Source organism: Salmo salar, chromosome 21, assembly GCF_965601325.2.
Source record: "Salmo salar chromosome 21, fSalSal1, whole genome shotgun sequence".
Lineage (NCBI taxonomy): Eukaryota > Metazoa > Chordata > Actinopteri > Salmoniformes > Salmonidae > Salmo > Salmo salar.
Genome location: NC_138311.1, coordinates 57569208 through 57585205, shown reverse-complemented (window position 1 = coordinate 57585205; position 15998 = coordinate 57569208). Strand labels below are relative to the sequence as shown.

Genomic DNA, 15998 nt, shown 5'->3' with positions numbered 1-15998 from the left:
ACAGACATCTGGTTCAGTAGCATCAGATACCACCTGGAGCTTCTCCCCTGATACACAGACATCTGGTTCAGTAGCATCAGATACCACCTGGAGCTTCTCCCCTGATACATAGACATCTGGTTCAGTAGCATCAGATACCACCTGGAGCTTCTCCCCTGATACACAGACATCTGGTTCAGTAGCATCAGATACCACCTGGAGCTTCTCCCCTGATACACAGACATCTGGTTCAGTAGCATCAGATACCACCTGGAGCTTCTCCCCTGATACACAGACATCTGGTTCAGTAGCATCAGATACCACCTGGAGCTTCTCCCCTGATACACAGACATCTGGTTCAGTAGCATCAGATACCACCTGGAGCTTCTCCCCTGATACACAGACATCTGGTTCAGTAGCATCAGATACCACCTGGAGCTTCTCCCCTGATACACAGACATCTGGTTCAGTAGCATCAGATACCACCTGGAGCTTCTCCCCCTGATACACAGACATCTGGTTCAGTAGCATCAGATACCACCTGGAGCTTCTCCCCCTGATACACAGACATCTGGTTCAGTAGCATCAGATACCACCTGGAGCTTCTCCCCTGATACACAGACATCTGGTTCAGTAGCATCAGATACCACCTGGAGCTTCTCCCCTGATACACAGACATCTGGTTCAGTAGCATCAGATACCACCTGGAGCTTCTCCCCTGATACACAGACATCTGGTTCAGTAGCATCAGATACCACCTGGAGCTTCTCCCCTGATACACAGACATCTGGTTCAGTAGCATCAGATACCACCTGGAGCTTCTCCCCTGATACACAGACATCTGGTTCAGTAGCATCAGATACCACCTGGAGCTTCTCCCCTGATACACAGACATCTGGTTCAGTAGCATCAGATACCACCTGGAGCTTCTCCCCTGATACACAGACATCTGGTTCAGTAGCATCAGATACCACCTGGAGCTTCTCCCCTGATACACAGACATCTGGTTCAGTAGCATCAGATACCACCTGGAGCTTCTCCCCTGATACACAGACATCTGGTTCAGTAGCATCAGATACCACCTGGAGCTTCTCCCCTGATACACAGACATCTGGTTCAGTAGCATCAGATACCACCTGGAGCTTCTCCCCTGATACACAGACATCTGGTTCAGTAGCATCAGATACCACCTGGAGCTTCTCCCCTGATACACAGACATCTGGTTCAGTAGCATCAGATACCACCTGGAGCTTCTCCCCTGATACACAGACATCTGGTTCAGAAGCATCAGATACCACCTGGAGCTTCTCCCCTGATACACAGACATCTGGTTCAGTAGCATCAGATACCACCTGGAGCTTCTCCCCTGATACACAGACATCTGGTTCAGTAGCATCAGATACCACCTGGAGCTTCTCCACTGATACACAGACATCTGGTTCAGTAGCATCTGTTGCCCTCTTTGTGAAGAACATAAAATAGAAACCATATTTTTCCTATTCTGGTGTGAGAAAGGAATGAAGGAGAGAGAGAGAGGAGGAAATGGAAACTCACAGTGGTGAGATATTCTGTAACTAAAGGAAGGAAGGAGAGAGAGAGAGGAGATGGACAGTCACAGTGGTGAAATATTCTGTAGCTAAAGGAATAGAGGAGAGAGAGAGAGAGAGGAGATGGACACTCACAGTGGTGAGATATTATGTAGCTAAAGGAATGAAGGAGAGGAGAGAGAGAGGAGATGGACACTCACAGTGGTGAGATATTCTGTAGCTAAAGGAATAGAAGAGAGAGAGAGAGGAGATGGACACTCACAGTGGTGAGATATTCTGTAGCTAAAGGAATAGAGGAGAGAGAGAGGAGATGGACACTCACAGTGGTGAGATATTCTGTAGCTAAAGGAATGAGAGAGAGAGGAGATGGACACTCACAGTGGTGAGATATTCTGTAGCTAAAGGAATGAAGGACAGAGAGAGGAGATGGACACTCACAGTGGTGAGATATTCTGTAGCTAAAGGAATAGAGGAGAGAGAGAGGAGATGGACACTCACAGTGGTGAGATATTCTGTAGCTAAAGGAATAGAAGAGAGAGAGAGAGGAGATGGACACTCACAGTGGTGAGATATTCTGTAGCTAAAGGAATGAAGGAGAGGAGAGAGAGAGGAGATGGACACTCACAGTGGTGAGATATTCTGTAGCTAAAGGAATAGAGGAGAGAGAGAGAGGAGATGGACACTCACAGTGGTGAGATATTCTGTAGCTAAAGGAATAGAAGAGAGAGAGAGAGAGAGAGGAGATGGACACTCACAGTGGTGAGATATTCTGTAGCTAAAGGAATGAGAGAGAGAGAGAGAGGAGATGGACACTCACAGTGGTGAAATATTATGTAGCTAAAGGAATAGAGGAGAGAGAGAGAGAGGAGATGGACACTCACAGTGGTGAAATATTCTGTAGCTAAATGAATGAGAGAGAGAGAGAGAGAGAGAGAGAGAGACAGAGAGAGAGAGAGAGAGAGAGAGAGAGAGAGAGAGAGAGAGAGGAGATGGACACTCACAGTGGTGAGATATTCTGTAGCTAAAGGTAATGTGTCAGTCTATTTATGATGGTAGTTGGTGACTTGTGCAGACTACTACTAAGGCATGTACAGAGGAGATTACCTTGACTCAACGGTCACATAGATGTTTACAGCGGTCACCGCAACAGCCCTACTCATACATGCTTATAACAAGTAATAAAGCATTATACCTGCAGGCTTTCAGGAAAGTGTTACCAATGTAAACTGGATCATATGAATGAAAGGTTTCTCAGGTTATAATGGTTTCTCAGGTCATATTCAGAGTTATAATGGTTTCTCAGGTCATATTCAGAGTTATAATGGTTTCTCAGGTTATAATCAGAGTTATAATGGTTTCTCAGGTTATAATGGTTTCTCAGGTCATATTCAGAGTTATAATGGTTTCTCAGGTTATAATCAGAGTTATAATGGTTTCTCAGGTTATAATCAGAGTTATAATGGTTTCTCAGGTTATAATGGTTTCTCAGGTCATATTCAGAGTTATAATGGTTTCTCAGGTTATAATCAGAGTTATAATGGTTTCTCAGGTTATAATGGTTTCTCAGGTCATAATCAGAGTTATAATGGTTTCTCAGGTCATATTCAGAGTTATAATGGTTTCTCAGGTCATATTCAGAGTTATAATGGTTTCTCAGGTCATATTCAGAGTTATAATGGTTTCTCAGGTCATATTCAGAGTTATAATGGTTTCTCAGGTTATAATCAGAGTTATAATGGTTTCTCAGGTTATAATGGTTTCTCAGGTCATATTCAGAGTTATAATGGTTTCTCAGGTCATATTCAGAGTTATAATGGTTTCTCAGGTCATATTCAGAGTTATAATGGTTTCTCAGGTTATAATCAGAGTTATAATGGTTTCTCAGGTTATAATGGTTTCTCAGGTCATATTCAGAGTTATAATGGTTTCTCAGGTCATATTCAGAGTTATAATGGTTTCTCAGGTTATATTCAGAGTTATAATGGTTTCTCAGGTCATATTCAGAGTTATAATGGTTTCTCAGGTCATAATCAGAGTTATAATGGTTTCTCAGGTTATAATCAGAGTTATAATGGTTTCTCAGGTTATAATCAGAGTTATAATGGTTTCTCAGGTTATAATGGTTTCTCAGGTCATATTCAGAGTTATAATGGTTTCTCAGGTTATAATGGTTTCTCAGGTTATATTCAGAGTTATAATGGTTTCTCAGGTCATATTCAGAGTTATAATGGTTTCTCAGGTTATAATGGTTTCTCAGGTTATATTCAGAGTTATAATGGTTTCTCAGGTCATATTCAGAGTTATAATGGTTTCTCAGGTTATAATCAGAGTTATAATGGTTTCTCAGGTCATAATCAGAGTTATAATGGTTTCTCAGGTCATATTCAGAGTTATAATGGTTTCTCAGGTTATAATGGTTTCTCAGGTCATATTCAGAGTTATAATGGTTTCTCAGGTCATATTCAGAGTTATAATGGTTTCTCAGGTTATAATCAGAGTTATAATGGTTTCTCAGGTTATAATCAGAGTTATAATGGTTTCTCAGGTTATAATGGTTTCTCAGGTCATATTCAGAGTTATAATGGTTTCTCAGGTCATATTCAGAGTTATAATGGTTTCTCAGGTCATATTCAGAGTTATAATGGTTTCTCAGGTTATAATCAGAGTTATAATGGTTTCTCAGGTTATAATGGTTTCTCAGGTCATATTCAGAGTTATAATGGTTTCTCAGGTCATATTCAGAGTTATAATGGTTTCTCAGGTTATAATCAGAGTTATAATGGTTTCTCAGGTCATATTCAGAGTTATAATGGTTTCTCAGGTCATATTCAGAGTTATAATGGTTTCTCAGGTTATAATCAGAGTTATAATGGTTTCTCAGGTTATAATGGTTTCTCAGGTCATATTCAGAGTTATAATGGTTTCTCAGGTCATATTCAGAGTTATAATGGTTTCTCAGGTTATATTCAGAGTTATAATGGTTTCTCAGGTCATATTCAGAGTTATAATGGTTTCTCAGGTCATAATCAGAGTTATAATGGTTTCTCAGGTTATAATCAGAGTTATAATGGTTTCTCAGGTTATAATCAGAGTTATAATGGTTTCTCAGGTTATAATGGTTTCTCAGGTCATATTCAGAGTTATAATGGTTTCTCAGGTTATAATGGTTTCTCAGGTTATATTCAGAGTTATAATGGTTTCTCAGGTCATATTCAGAGTTATAATGGTTTCTCAGGTTATAATGGTTTCTCAGGTTATATTCAGAGTTATAATGGTTTCTCAGGTCATATTCAGAGTTATAATGGTTTCTCAGGTTATAATCAGAGTTATAATGGTTTCTCAGGTCATAATCAGAGTTATAATGGTTTCTCAGGTCATAATCAGAGTTATAATGGTTTCTCAGGTTATAATGGTTTCTCAGGTCATATTCAGAGTTATAATGGTTTCTCAGGTTATAATCAGAGTTATAATGGTTTCTCAGGTCATAATCAGAGTTATAATGGTTTCTCAGGTCATATTCAGAGTTATAATGGTTTCTCAGGTTATAATCAGAGTTATAATGGTTTCTCAGGTTATAATCAGAGTTATAATGGTTTCTCAGGTTATAATCAGAGTTATAATGGTTTCTCAGGTCATAATCAGAGTTATAATGGTTTCTCAGGTCATATTCAGAGTTATAATGGTTTCTCAGGTTATATTCAGAGTTATAATGGTTTCTCAGGTTATAATGGTTTCTCAGGTCATAATCAGAGTTATAATGGTTTCTCAGGTTATAATCAGAGTTATAATGGTTTCTCAGGTCATAATCAGAGTTATAATGGTTTCTCAGGTTATAATGGTTTCTCAGGTCATATTCAGAGTTATAATGGTTTCTCAGGTCATAATCAGAGTTATAATGGTTTCTCAGGTTATAATCAGAGTTATAATGGTTTCTCAGGTCATATTCAGAGTTATAATGGTTTCTCAGGTCATATTCAGAGTTATAATGGTTTCTCAGGTTATAATCAGAGTTATAATGGTTTCTCAGGTCATATTCAGAGTTATAATGGTTTCTCAGGTCATAATCAGAGTTATAATGGTTTCTCAGGTCATATTCAGAGTTATAATGGTTTCTCAGGTTATAATCAGAGTTATAATGGTTTCTCAGGTCATAATCAGAGTTATAATGGTTTCTCAGGTCATAATCAGAGTTATAATGGTTTCTCAGGTCATATTCAGAGTTATAATGGTTTCTCAGGTTATAATCAGAGTTATAATGGTTTCTCAGGTTATAATGGTTTCTCAGGTCATAATCAGAGTTATAATGGTTTCTCAGGTTATAATCAGAGTTATAATGGTTTCTCAGGTCATAATCAGAGTTATAATGGTTTCTCAGGTCATAATCAGAGTTATAATGGTTTCTCAGGTTATAATGGTTTCTCAGGTCATATTCAGAGTTATAATGGTTTCTCAGGTCATATTCAGAGTTATAATGGTTTCTCAGGTTATAATCAGAGTTATAATGGTTTCTCAGGTTATAATCAGAGTTATAATGGTTTCTCAGGTCATATTCAGAGTTATAATGGTTTCTCAGGTCATAATCAGAGTTATAATGGTTTCTCAGGTCATATTCAGAGTTATAATGGTTTCTCAGGTTATAATCAGAGTTATAATGGTTTCTCAGGTCATAATCAGAGTTATAATGGTTTCTCAGGTCATAATCAGAGTTATAATGGTTTCTCAGGTCATATTCAGAGTTTCAATGGTTTCTCAGGTCATAATCAGAGTTATAATGGTTTCTCAGGTTATAATCAGAGTTATAATGGTTTCTCAGGTCATATTCAGAGTTATAATGGTTTCTCAGGTTATAATCAGAGTTATAATGGTTTCTCAGGTTATAATGGTTTCTCAGGTCATAATCAGAGTTACAATGGTTTCTCAGGTTATAATGGTTTCTCAGGTTATATTCAGAGTTATAATGGTTTCTCAGGTCATATTCAGAGTTATAATGGTTTCTCAGGTCATATTCAGAGTTATAATGGTTTCTCAGGTTATAATCAGAGTTATAATGGTTTCTCATGTTATAATGGTTTCTCAGGTCATATTCAGAGTTATAATGGTTTCTCAGGTTATAATCAGAGTTATAATGGTTTCTCAGGTTATAATGGTTTCTCAGGTCATAATCAGAGTTATAATGGTTTCTCAGGTCATATTCAGAGTTATAATGGTTTCTCAGGTTATATTCAGAGTTATAATGGTTTCTCAGGTCATATTCAGAGTTATAATGGTTTCTCAGGTCATATTCAGAGTTATAATGGTTTCTCAGGTTATAATCAGAGTTATAATGGTTTCTCAGGTTATAATCAGAGTTATAATGGTTTCTCAGGTTATAATGGTTTCTCAGGTCATATTCAGAGTTATAATGGTTTCTCAGGTTATAATCAGAGTTATAATGGTTTCTCAGGTTATAATGGTTTCTCAGGTCATAATCAGAGTTATAATGGTTTCTCAGGTCATATTCAGAGTTATAATGGTTTCTCAGGTCATATTCAGAGTTATAATGGTTTCTCAGGTCATATTCAGAGTTATAATGGTTTCTCAGGTCATATTCAGAGTTATAATGGTTTCTCAGGTTATAATCAGAGTTATAATGGTTTCTCAGGTTATAATGGTTTCTCAGGTCATATTCAGAGTTATAATGGTTTCTCAGGTCATATTCAGAGTTATAATGGTTTCTCAGGTTATAATCAGAGTTATAATGGTTTCTCAGGTTATATTCAGAGTTATAATGGTTTCTCAGGTCATATTCAGAGTTATAATGGTTTCTCAGGTTATAATCAGAGTTATAATGGTTTCTCAGGTCATAATCAGAGTTATAATGGTTTCTCAGGTCATAGTCAGAGTTATAATGGTTTCTCAGGTTATAATGGTTTCTCAGGTCATATTCAGAGTTATAATGGTTTCTCAGGTCATAATCAGAGTTATAATGGTTTCTCAGGTTATAATCAGAGTTATAATGGTTTCTCAGGTCATAATCAGAGTTATAATGGTTTCTCAGGTCATATTCAGAGTTATAATGGTTTCTCAGGTCATATTCAGAGTTATAATGGTTTCTCAGGTCATAATCAGAGTTATAATGGTTTCTCAGGTCATATTCAGAGTTATAATGGTTTCTCAGGTCATATTCAGAGTTATAATGGTTTCTCAGGTCATATTCAGAGTTATAATGGTTTCTCAGGTTATAATCAGAGTTATAATGGTTTCTCAGGTCATAATCAGAGTTATAATGGTTTCTCAGGTCATAATCAGAGTTATAATGGTTTCTCAGGTCATATTCAGAGTTATAATGGTTTCTCAGGTTATAATCAGAGTTATAATGGTTTCTCAGGTTATAATGGTTTCTCAGGTCATAATCAGAGTTATAATGGTTTCTCAGGTTATAATCAGAGTTATAATGGTTTCTCAGGTTATAATCAGAGTTATAATGGTTTCTCAGGTCATAATCAGAGTTATAATGGTTTCTCAGGTCATAATCAGAGTTATAATGGTTTCTCAGGTTATAATGGTTTCTCAGGTCATATTCAGAGTTATAATGGTTTCTCAGGTCATAATCAGAGTTATAATGGTTTCTCAGGTCATAATCAGAGTTATAATGGTTTCTCAGGTTATAATGGTTTCTCAGGTCATATTCAGAGTTATATTGGTTTCTCAGGTTATAATCAGAGTTATAATGGTTTCTCAGGTTATAATGGTTTCTCAGGTCATAATCAGAGTTATAATGGTTTCTCAGGTCATATTCAGAGTTATAATGGTTTCTCAGGTTATAATCAGAGTTATAATGGTTTCTCAGGTTATAATCAGAGTTATAATGGTTTCTCAGGTCATATTCAGAGTTATAATGGTTTCTCAGGTCATAATCAGAGTTATAATGGTTTCTCAGGTTATAATCAGAGTTATAATGGTTTCTCAGGTTATAATGGTTTCTCAGGTCATAATCAGAGTTATAATGGTTTCTCAGGTCATAATCAGAGTTATAATGGTTTCTCAGGTCATATTCAGAGTTATAATGGTTTCTCAGGTCATATTCAGAGTTATAATGGTTTCTCAGGTCATATTCAGAGTTATAATGGTTTCTCAGGTTATAATCAGAGTTATAATGGTTTCTCATGTTATAATGGTTTCTCAGGTCATATTCAGAGTTATAATGGTTTCTCAGGTTATAATCAGAGTTATAATGGTTTCTCAGGTTATAATGGTTTCTCAGGTCATAATCAGAGTTATAATGGTTTCTCAGGTCATATTCAGAGTTATAATGGTTTCTCAGGTCATATTCAGAGTTATAATGGTTTCTCAGGTCATATTCAGAGTTATAATGGTTTCTCAGGTCATATTCAGAGTTATAATGGTTTCTCAGGTTATAATCAGAGTTATAATGGTTTCTCAGGTTATAATGGTTTCTCAGGTCATATTCAGAGTTATAATGGTTTCTCAGGTCATATTCAGAGTTATAATGGTTTCTCAGGTTATATTCAGAGTTATAATGGTTTCTCAGGTCATATTCAGAGTTATAATGGTTTCTCAGGTCATATTCAGAGTTATAATGGTTTCTCAGGTTATAATCAGAGTTATAATGGTTTCTCAGGTTATAATCAGAGTTATAATGGTTTCTCAGGTTATAATGGTTTCTCAGGTCATATTCAGAGTTATAATGGTTTCTCAGGTTATAATCAGAGTTATAATGGTTTCTCAGGTTATAATGGTTTCTCAGGTCATAATCAGAGTTATAATGGTTTCTCAGGTCATATTCAGAGTTATAATGGTTTCTCAGGTCATATTCAGAGTTATAATGGTTTCTCAGGTCATATTCAGAGTTATAATGGTTTCTCAGGTCATATTCAGAGTTATAATGGTTTCTCAGGTTATAATCAGAGTTATAATGGTTTCTCAGGTTATAATGGTTTCTCAGGTCATATTCAGAGTTATAATGGTTTCTCAGGTCATATTCAGAGTTATAATGGTTTCTCAGGTCATATTCAGAGTTATAATGGTTTCTCAGGTCATATTCAGAGTTATAATGGTTTCTCAGGTCATAATCAGAGTTATAATGGTTTCTCAGGTTATAATCAGAGTTATAATGGTTTCTCAGGTTATAATGGTTTCTCAGGTCATATTCAGAGTTATAATGGTTTCTCAGGTTATAATCAGAGTTATAATGGTTTCTCAGGTTATAATGGTTTCTCAGGTCATAATCAGAGTTATAATGGTTTCTCAGGTTATAATCAGAGTTATAATGGTTTCTCAGGTTATAATCAGAGTTATAATGGTTTCTCAGGTCATATTCAGAGTTATAATGGTTTCTCAGGTCATATTCAGAGTTATAATGGTTTCTCAGGTCTATAATTCAGAGTTATAATGGTTTCTCAGGTCATATTCAGAGTTATAATGGTTTCTCAGGTCATATTCAGAGTTATAATGGTTTCTCAGGTCATATTCAGAGTTATAATGGTTTCTCAGGTCATATTCAGAGTTATAATGGTTTCTCAGGTTATAATCAGAGTTATAATGGTTTCTCAGGTTATAATGGTTTCTCAGGTCATATTCAGAGTTATAATGGTTTCTCAGGTCATATTCAGAGTTATAATGGTTTCTCAGGTTATATTCAGAGTTATAATGGTTTCTCAGGTCATATTCAGAGTTATAATGGTTTCTCAGGTCATAATCAGAGTTATAATGGTTTCTCAGGTTATAATCAGAGTTATAATGGTTTCTCAGGTTATATTCAGAGTTATAATGGTTTCTCAGGTCATAATCAGAGTTATAATGGTTTCTCAGGTTATAATGGTTTCTCAGGTTATATTCAGAGTTATAATGGTTTCTCAGGTCATATTCAGAGTTATAATGGTTTCTCAGGTTATAATGGTTTCTCAGGTTATATTCAGAGTTATAATGGTTTCTCAGGTCATATTCAGAGTTATAATGGTTTCTCAGGTTATATTCAGAGTTATAATGGTTTCTCAGGTCATATTCAGAGTTATAATGGTTTCTCAGGTTATATTCAGAGTTATAATGGTCCAGTTTGGCTCAGGTCATAATCAGAGTTATAATGGTTTCTCAGGTTATAATCAGTTATAATGGTTTCTCAGGTCATAATCAGAGTTATAATGGTTTCTCAGGTCATAATCAGAGTTATAATGGTTTCTCAGGTCATATTCAGAGTTATAATGGTTTCTCAGGTCATATTCAGAGTTATAATGGTTTCTCAGGTTATAATCAGAGTTATAATGGTTTCTCAGGTCATATTCAGAGTTATAATGGTTTCTCAGGTCATAATCAGAGTTATAATGGTTTCTCAGGTCATATTCAGAGTTATAATGGTTTCTCAGGTTATAATCAGAGTTATAATGGTTTCTCAGGTCATAATCAGAGTTATAATGGTTTCTCAGGTCATAATCAGAGTTATAATGGTTTCTCAGGTCATAATCAGAGTTATAATGGTTTCTCAGGTTATAATGGTTTCTCAGGTCATAATCAGAGTTATAATGGTTTCTCAGGTTATAATCAGAGTTATAATGGTTTCTCAGGTTATAATCAGAGTTATAATGGTTTCTCAGGTCATAATCAGAGTTATAATGGTTTCTCAGGTTATAATCAGAGTTATAATGGTTTCTCAGGTATAATCAGAGTTATAATGGTTTCTCAGGTCATATTCAGAGTTATAATGGTTTCTCAGGTCATAATCAGAGTTATAATGGTTTCTCAGGTTATAATCAGAGTTATAATGGTTTCTCAGGTTATAATGGTTTCTCAGGTCATAATCAGAGTTATAATGGTTTCTCAGGTCATAATCAGAGTTATAATGGTTTCTCAGGTCATATTCAGAGTTATAATGGTTTCTCAGGTCATATTCAGAGTTATAATGGTTTCTCAGGTCATATTCAGAGTTATAATGGTTTCTCAGGTCATAATCAGAGTTATAATGGTTTCTCAGGTTATAATCAGAGTTATAATGGTTTCTCAGGTCATATTCAGAGTTATAATGGTTTCTCAGGTCATAATCAGAGTTATAATGGTTTCTCAGGTTATAATGGTTTCTCAGGTCATAATCAGAGTTATAATGGTTTCTCAGGTTATAATGGTTTCTCAGGTTATATTCAGAGTTATAATGGTTTCTCAGGTCATATTCAGAGTTATAATGGTTTCTCAGGTTATATTCAGAGTTATAATGGTTTCTCAGGTCATATTCAGAGTTATAATGGTTTCTCAGGTTATAATCAGAGTTATAATGGTTTCTCAGGTCATATTCAGAGTTATAATGGTTTCTCAGGTTATAATCAGAGTTATAATGGTTTCTCAGGTTATAATGGTTTCTCAGGTCATATTCAGAGTTATAATGGTTTCTCAGGTCATATTCAGAGTTATAATGGCTGCGTACTAGCACTGCGGACCCCGGTCAAAATATGTGCACTAAATAGGGAATACGATGCCATTTGGAGGGAATAGGATGCCATTTGGAGGGAATAGGATGCCATTTGGAGGGAATAGGATGCCATTTGGAGGGAATAGGATGCCATTTGGAGGGAATAGGATGCCAATTGGGACGCAGACGATCTACTTTCTCCATCTGTATCCAGGCAGTAGAGCTATAGTGATGGAATGTCAGTATGGTCCAAGAAGGAAAGGTCTTCAGCCCAAGAAGACTGCAGAGCAGAACGTCAATCAAAACATCGATTACAAAGCTACTTGCCCTGCCAGGTAGACGCACATCCACACAAACCCATCTATCTAGCTACATGTCCTGCCAGGTAGACACACAAACCCATCTATCTAGCTACATGCCCTGCCAGGTAGACACACAAACCCATCTATCTAGCTACATGTCCTGCCAGGTAGACACACATCCATACAAACCCATCTATCTAGCTACATGCCCTGCCAGGTAGACACACAAACCCATCTATCTAGCTACATGTCCTGCCAGGTAGACACACATCCACACAAACCCATCTATCTAGCTACATGTCCTGCGAGGTAGACACACATCCACACAAACCCATCTATCTAGCTACATGTCCTGCCAGGTAGACACACAAACCCATCTATCTAGCTACATGTCCTGCCAGGTAGCCACACAAACCCATCTATCTAGCTACATGCCCTGCCAGGTAGTCACACATCCATACAAACCCATCTATCTAGCTACATGTCCTGCCAGGTAGACACACAAACCCATCTATCTAGCTACATGTCCTGCAAGGTAGACACACATCCACACAAACCCATCTATCTAGCTACATGCCCTGCCAGGTAGACACACATCCACACAAACCCATCTATCTAGCTACATGTCCTGCCAGGTAGACACACATCCACACAAACCCATCTATCTAGCTACATGCCCTGCCAGGTAGTCACACATCCATACAAACCCATCTATCTAGCTACATGTCCTGCCAGGTAGACACACAAACCCATCTATCTAGCTACATGTCCTGCCAGGTAGACACACAAACCCATCTATCTAGCTACATGTCCTGCCAGGTAGACACACAAACCCATCTATCTAGCTACATGTCCTGCCAGGTAGACACACAAACCCATCTATCTAGCTACATGTCCTGCCAGGTAGACACACAAACCCATCTATCTAGCTACATGTCCTGCCAGGTAGACACACAAACCCATCTATCTAGCTACATGTCCTGCCAGGTAGACACACAAACCCATCTACCTAGCTACATGTCCTGCCAGGTAGACACACAAACCCATCTACCTAGCTACATGCTAACAAAACAATATGCTACCATCTCTGAAGATATAAGAGCTGTGTATTTTTGTTGTGAGTTAGTATATTCTGCCATTGCTCTCATTCTTCAGGATCTATATCAAGAAAGTTTGTAAGTTTCCCCAACACAGGGTGCCTACGGACCCTAACGTAGACAAGAGGGTTGTTCGTCAGGAACAAGAGAAAGCCTTCTTCAACCTCCGGAAGACCCTGCGGGACGTTGGCGGTGTCCTGAGGTATTGATTTGATTCTTCTATTTTATACTTGGATTTGATATATTTATATATTATTAAAGTTCCTTGCAGATTTTTTTTTTTTAAATAATTAAACTTTCTGATTGATTGACATATTGTTTTGATTGACACCTGTTCCTTGTGGCTCAGTTGGTAGAGCATGGTGTGTGTGCAACGCCAGCATGGTGTGTGCAATGCCAGGGTTGTGGGTTCGATTCCCTACTGTAAGTCGCTCTGGATAAGAGCGTCTGCTAAAATGACTAAAATGTAAAAATGTTTATTCTCTCCCGTTATACAGGTACTACATGCAGCTCCCTACCCAGAAAGCTCACCTCTATCATGACATGGAGGCTCTCCTCCTGCCTCCTCCTCCAGACCTCCTTTTCCTCCCCATGGAGGAGGAGGTGAAGCAGGAGGAGGAGGAGGAGGTGAAGCAGGAGGAGGAGGAGGAGCAGGATGATGATGATGGTGGAATCATGCCATCTCGTCTCAACCCCAGGGTGGCAGAGAAGATCAGGGAGTTGGTGGAGCAGGGGTATCATCAGGTGTACCAGGTCCGCAAACAACTCAGGTAAGGAGGCCCTCAGGGGCTGATGCACAGTTCGTCATGGTTACCAGTGTTACCACTGTCCCTGGTGTTAACCTGTCTTCCTGTCTCTGTTTCCTATCCTGCCAGGCGGTTTGTGGAGCGGGAGATGTTTAAATCAGAGGAGGTCCCAGAGAGACATAATCTTTGCTTCTTCCCAACCGTCAACGACATAAAGAACCACATCCACGAGGCCCAGAAGACCTGCCAGCAGGCTGGGGTCACCGCCGATGTAACACAGGTAACTAGGATGACCTTCCAGCAGGCTGGGGTCACCGCCGATGTAACACAGGTAACTAGGATGACCTTCCAGCAGGCTGGGGTCACCGCCGATGTAACACAGGTAACTAGGATGACCTTCCAGCAGGCTGGGGTCACCGCCGATGTAACACAGGTAACTAGGATGACCTTCCAGCAGGCTGGGGTCACCGCCGACGTAACACAGGTAACTAGGATGACCTTCCAGCAGGCTGGGGTCACCGCCGACGTAACACAGGTAACTAGGATGACCTTCCAGCAGGCTGGGGTCACCGCCGATGTAACACAGGTAACTAGGATGACCTGCCAGCAGGCTGGGGTCACCGCCGATGTAACACAGGTAACTAGGATGACCTGCCAGCAGGCTGGGGTCACCGCCGACGTAACACGGGTAACTAGGATGACCTTCCAGCAGGCTGGGGTCACCGCCGATGTAACACAGGTAACTAGGATGACCTTCCAGCAGGCTGGGGTCACCGCCGACGTAACACGGGTAACTAGGATGACCTTCCAGCAGGCTGGGGTCACCGCCGATGTAACACAGGTAACTAGGATGACCTTCCAGCAGGCTGGGGTCACCGCCGATGTAACACAGGTAACTAGGATGACCTTCCAGCAGGCTGGGGTCACCGCCGATGTAACACAGGTAACTAGGATGACCTTCCAGCAGGCTGGGGTCACCGCCGATGTAACACAGGTAACTAGGATGACCTGCCAGCAGGCTGGGGTCACCGCCGATGTAACACAGGTAACTAGGATGACCTTCCAGCAGGCTGGGGTCACCGCCGATGTAACACAGGTAACTAGGATGACCTTCCAGCAGGCTGGGGTCACCGCCGATGTAACACAGGTAACCACTTCTTAACTTGTTAATCTCCTTGTCATACCTGATGTTTGCTGTTTCACCTCCAGTGGACTGAAATGGACCCAATGACTGAGACTGTGACTCTGACCCTCACGCCAGCCCCTGCTGAAGGTAATAAAATTACAGGTCACCTCTAGTCATCATGAAAGTTCTCCTCCAGTAGTTTTACCTACAATGTCTCTGTTTCCCCAACTTTATTCCGCTTGTGTCCAGGTGGCTTCCAGAGAGTAGGAGTGTTGGAGGGGAGCGATACATTGTCTCCTGATGCCGTTCAGCTCTTCAGCTCTCTTACCTCCCTGCAACCCAAAATCTTTGCCCAGCTTCAGGTAGAGGACCAGCTGTCTCACCTTCTGCGTATATATGTCTTAAACACCGATTAATTCCTATCCAATCGAAACGAATCAAGACAGAATTATATGTCTTGTGTTTTTTTTTTTTCATTTTCCAGGGCATCCAGCTTCAACCAAGTCTGTGTTCTTTCGACGGAGGTCCGTCTACAGTCTCTACAGACTTCCTGGATTTGCCCAGTCCGTCATCCCCGCAGCCCCTCTTGGTCAGCCCCACACAGTTCCTCCAGTCCAGCCCGTCTCTAGCTGAGCCCTCAGGGGTTCTGGGCATGGGTCAGGTGGTCATGGTGTCATCGTTAGGGGACGGCCAGGTGGTCAGCGTGTCATCGTTAGGGGACGAGAGCGGCGGGACACACCAGATACTGTTGGAGGACGGACAGACCATCCCTTTCCAGATCATGGTTCCTGCAAATATTGGTGAG

General features: G+C 39.4%; 1 protein-coding gene across 1 annotated transcript in view; it reads left to right on the top strand.

Annotated features, from left to right (window-relative positions):
- Window positions 1-15998, top strand: part of carf (calcium responsive transcription factor) — a 45675-nt gene that overhangs the window by 23078 nt on the left and 6599 nt on the right. The window contains exons 8-14 of the mRNA XM_082967259.1: window positions 12137-12257; window positions 13380-13523; window positions 13819-14091; window positions 14197-14347; window positions 15277-15340; window positions 15443-15555; window positions 15678-15993. Coding sequence (XP_082823385.1) covers window positions 12137-12257; window positions 13380-13523; window positions 13819-14091; window positions 14197-14347; window positions 15277-15340; window positions 15443-15555; window positions 15678-15993 — 1182 coding nt within the window. The remainder of the gene's footprint in view (window positions 1-12136; window positions 12258-13379; window positions 13524-13818; window positions 14092-14196; window positions 14348-15276; window positions 15341-15442; window positions 15556-15677; window positions 15994-15998) is intronic.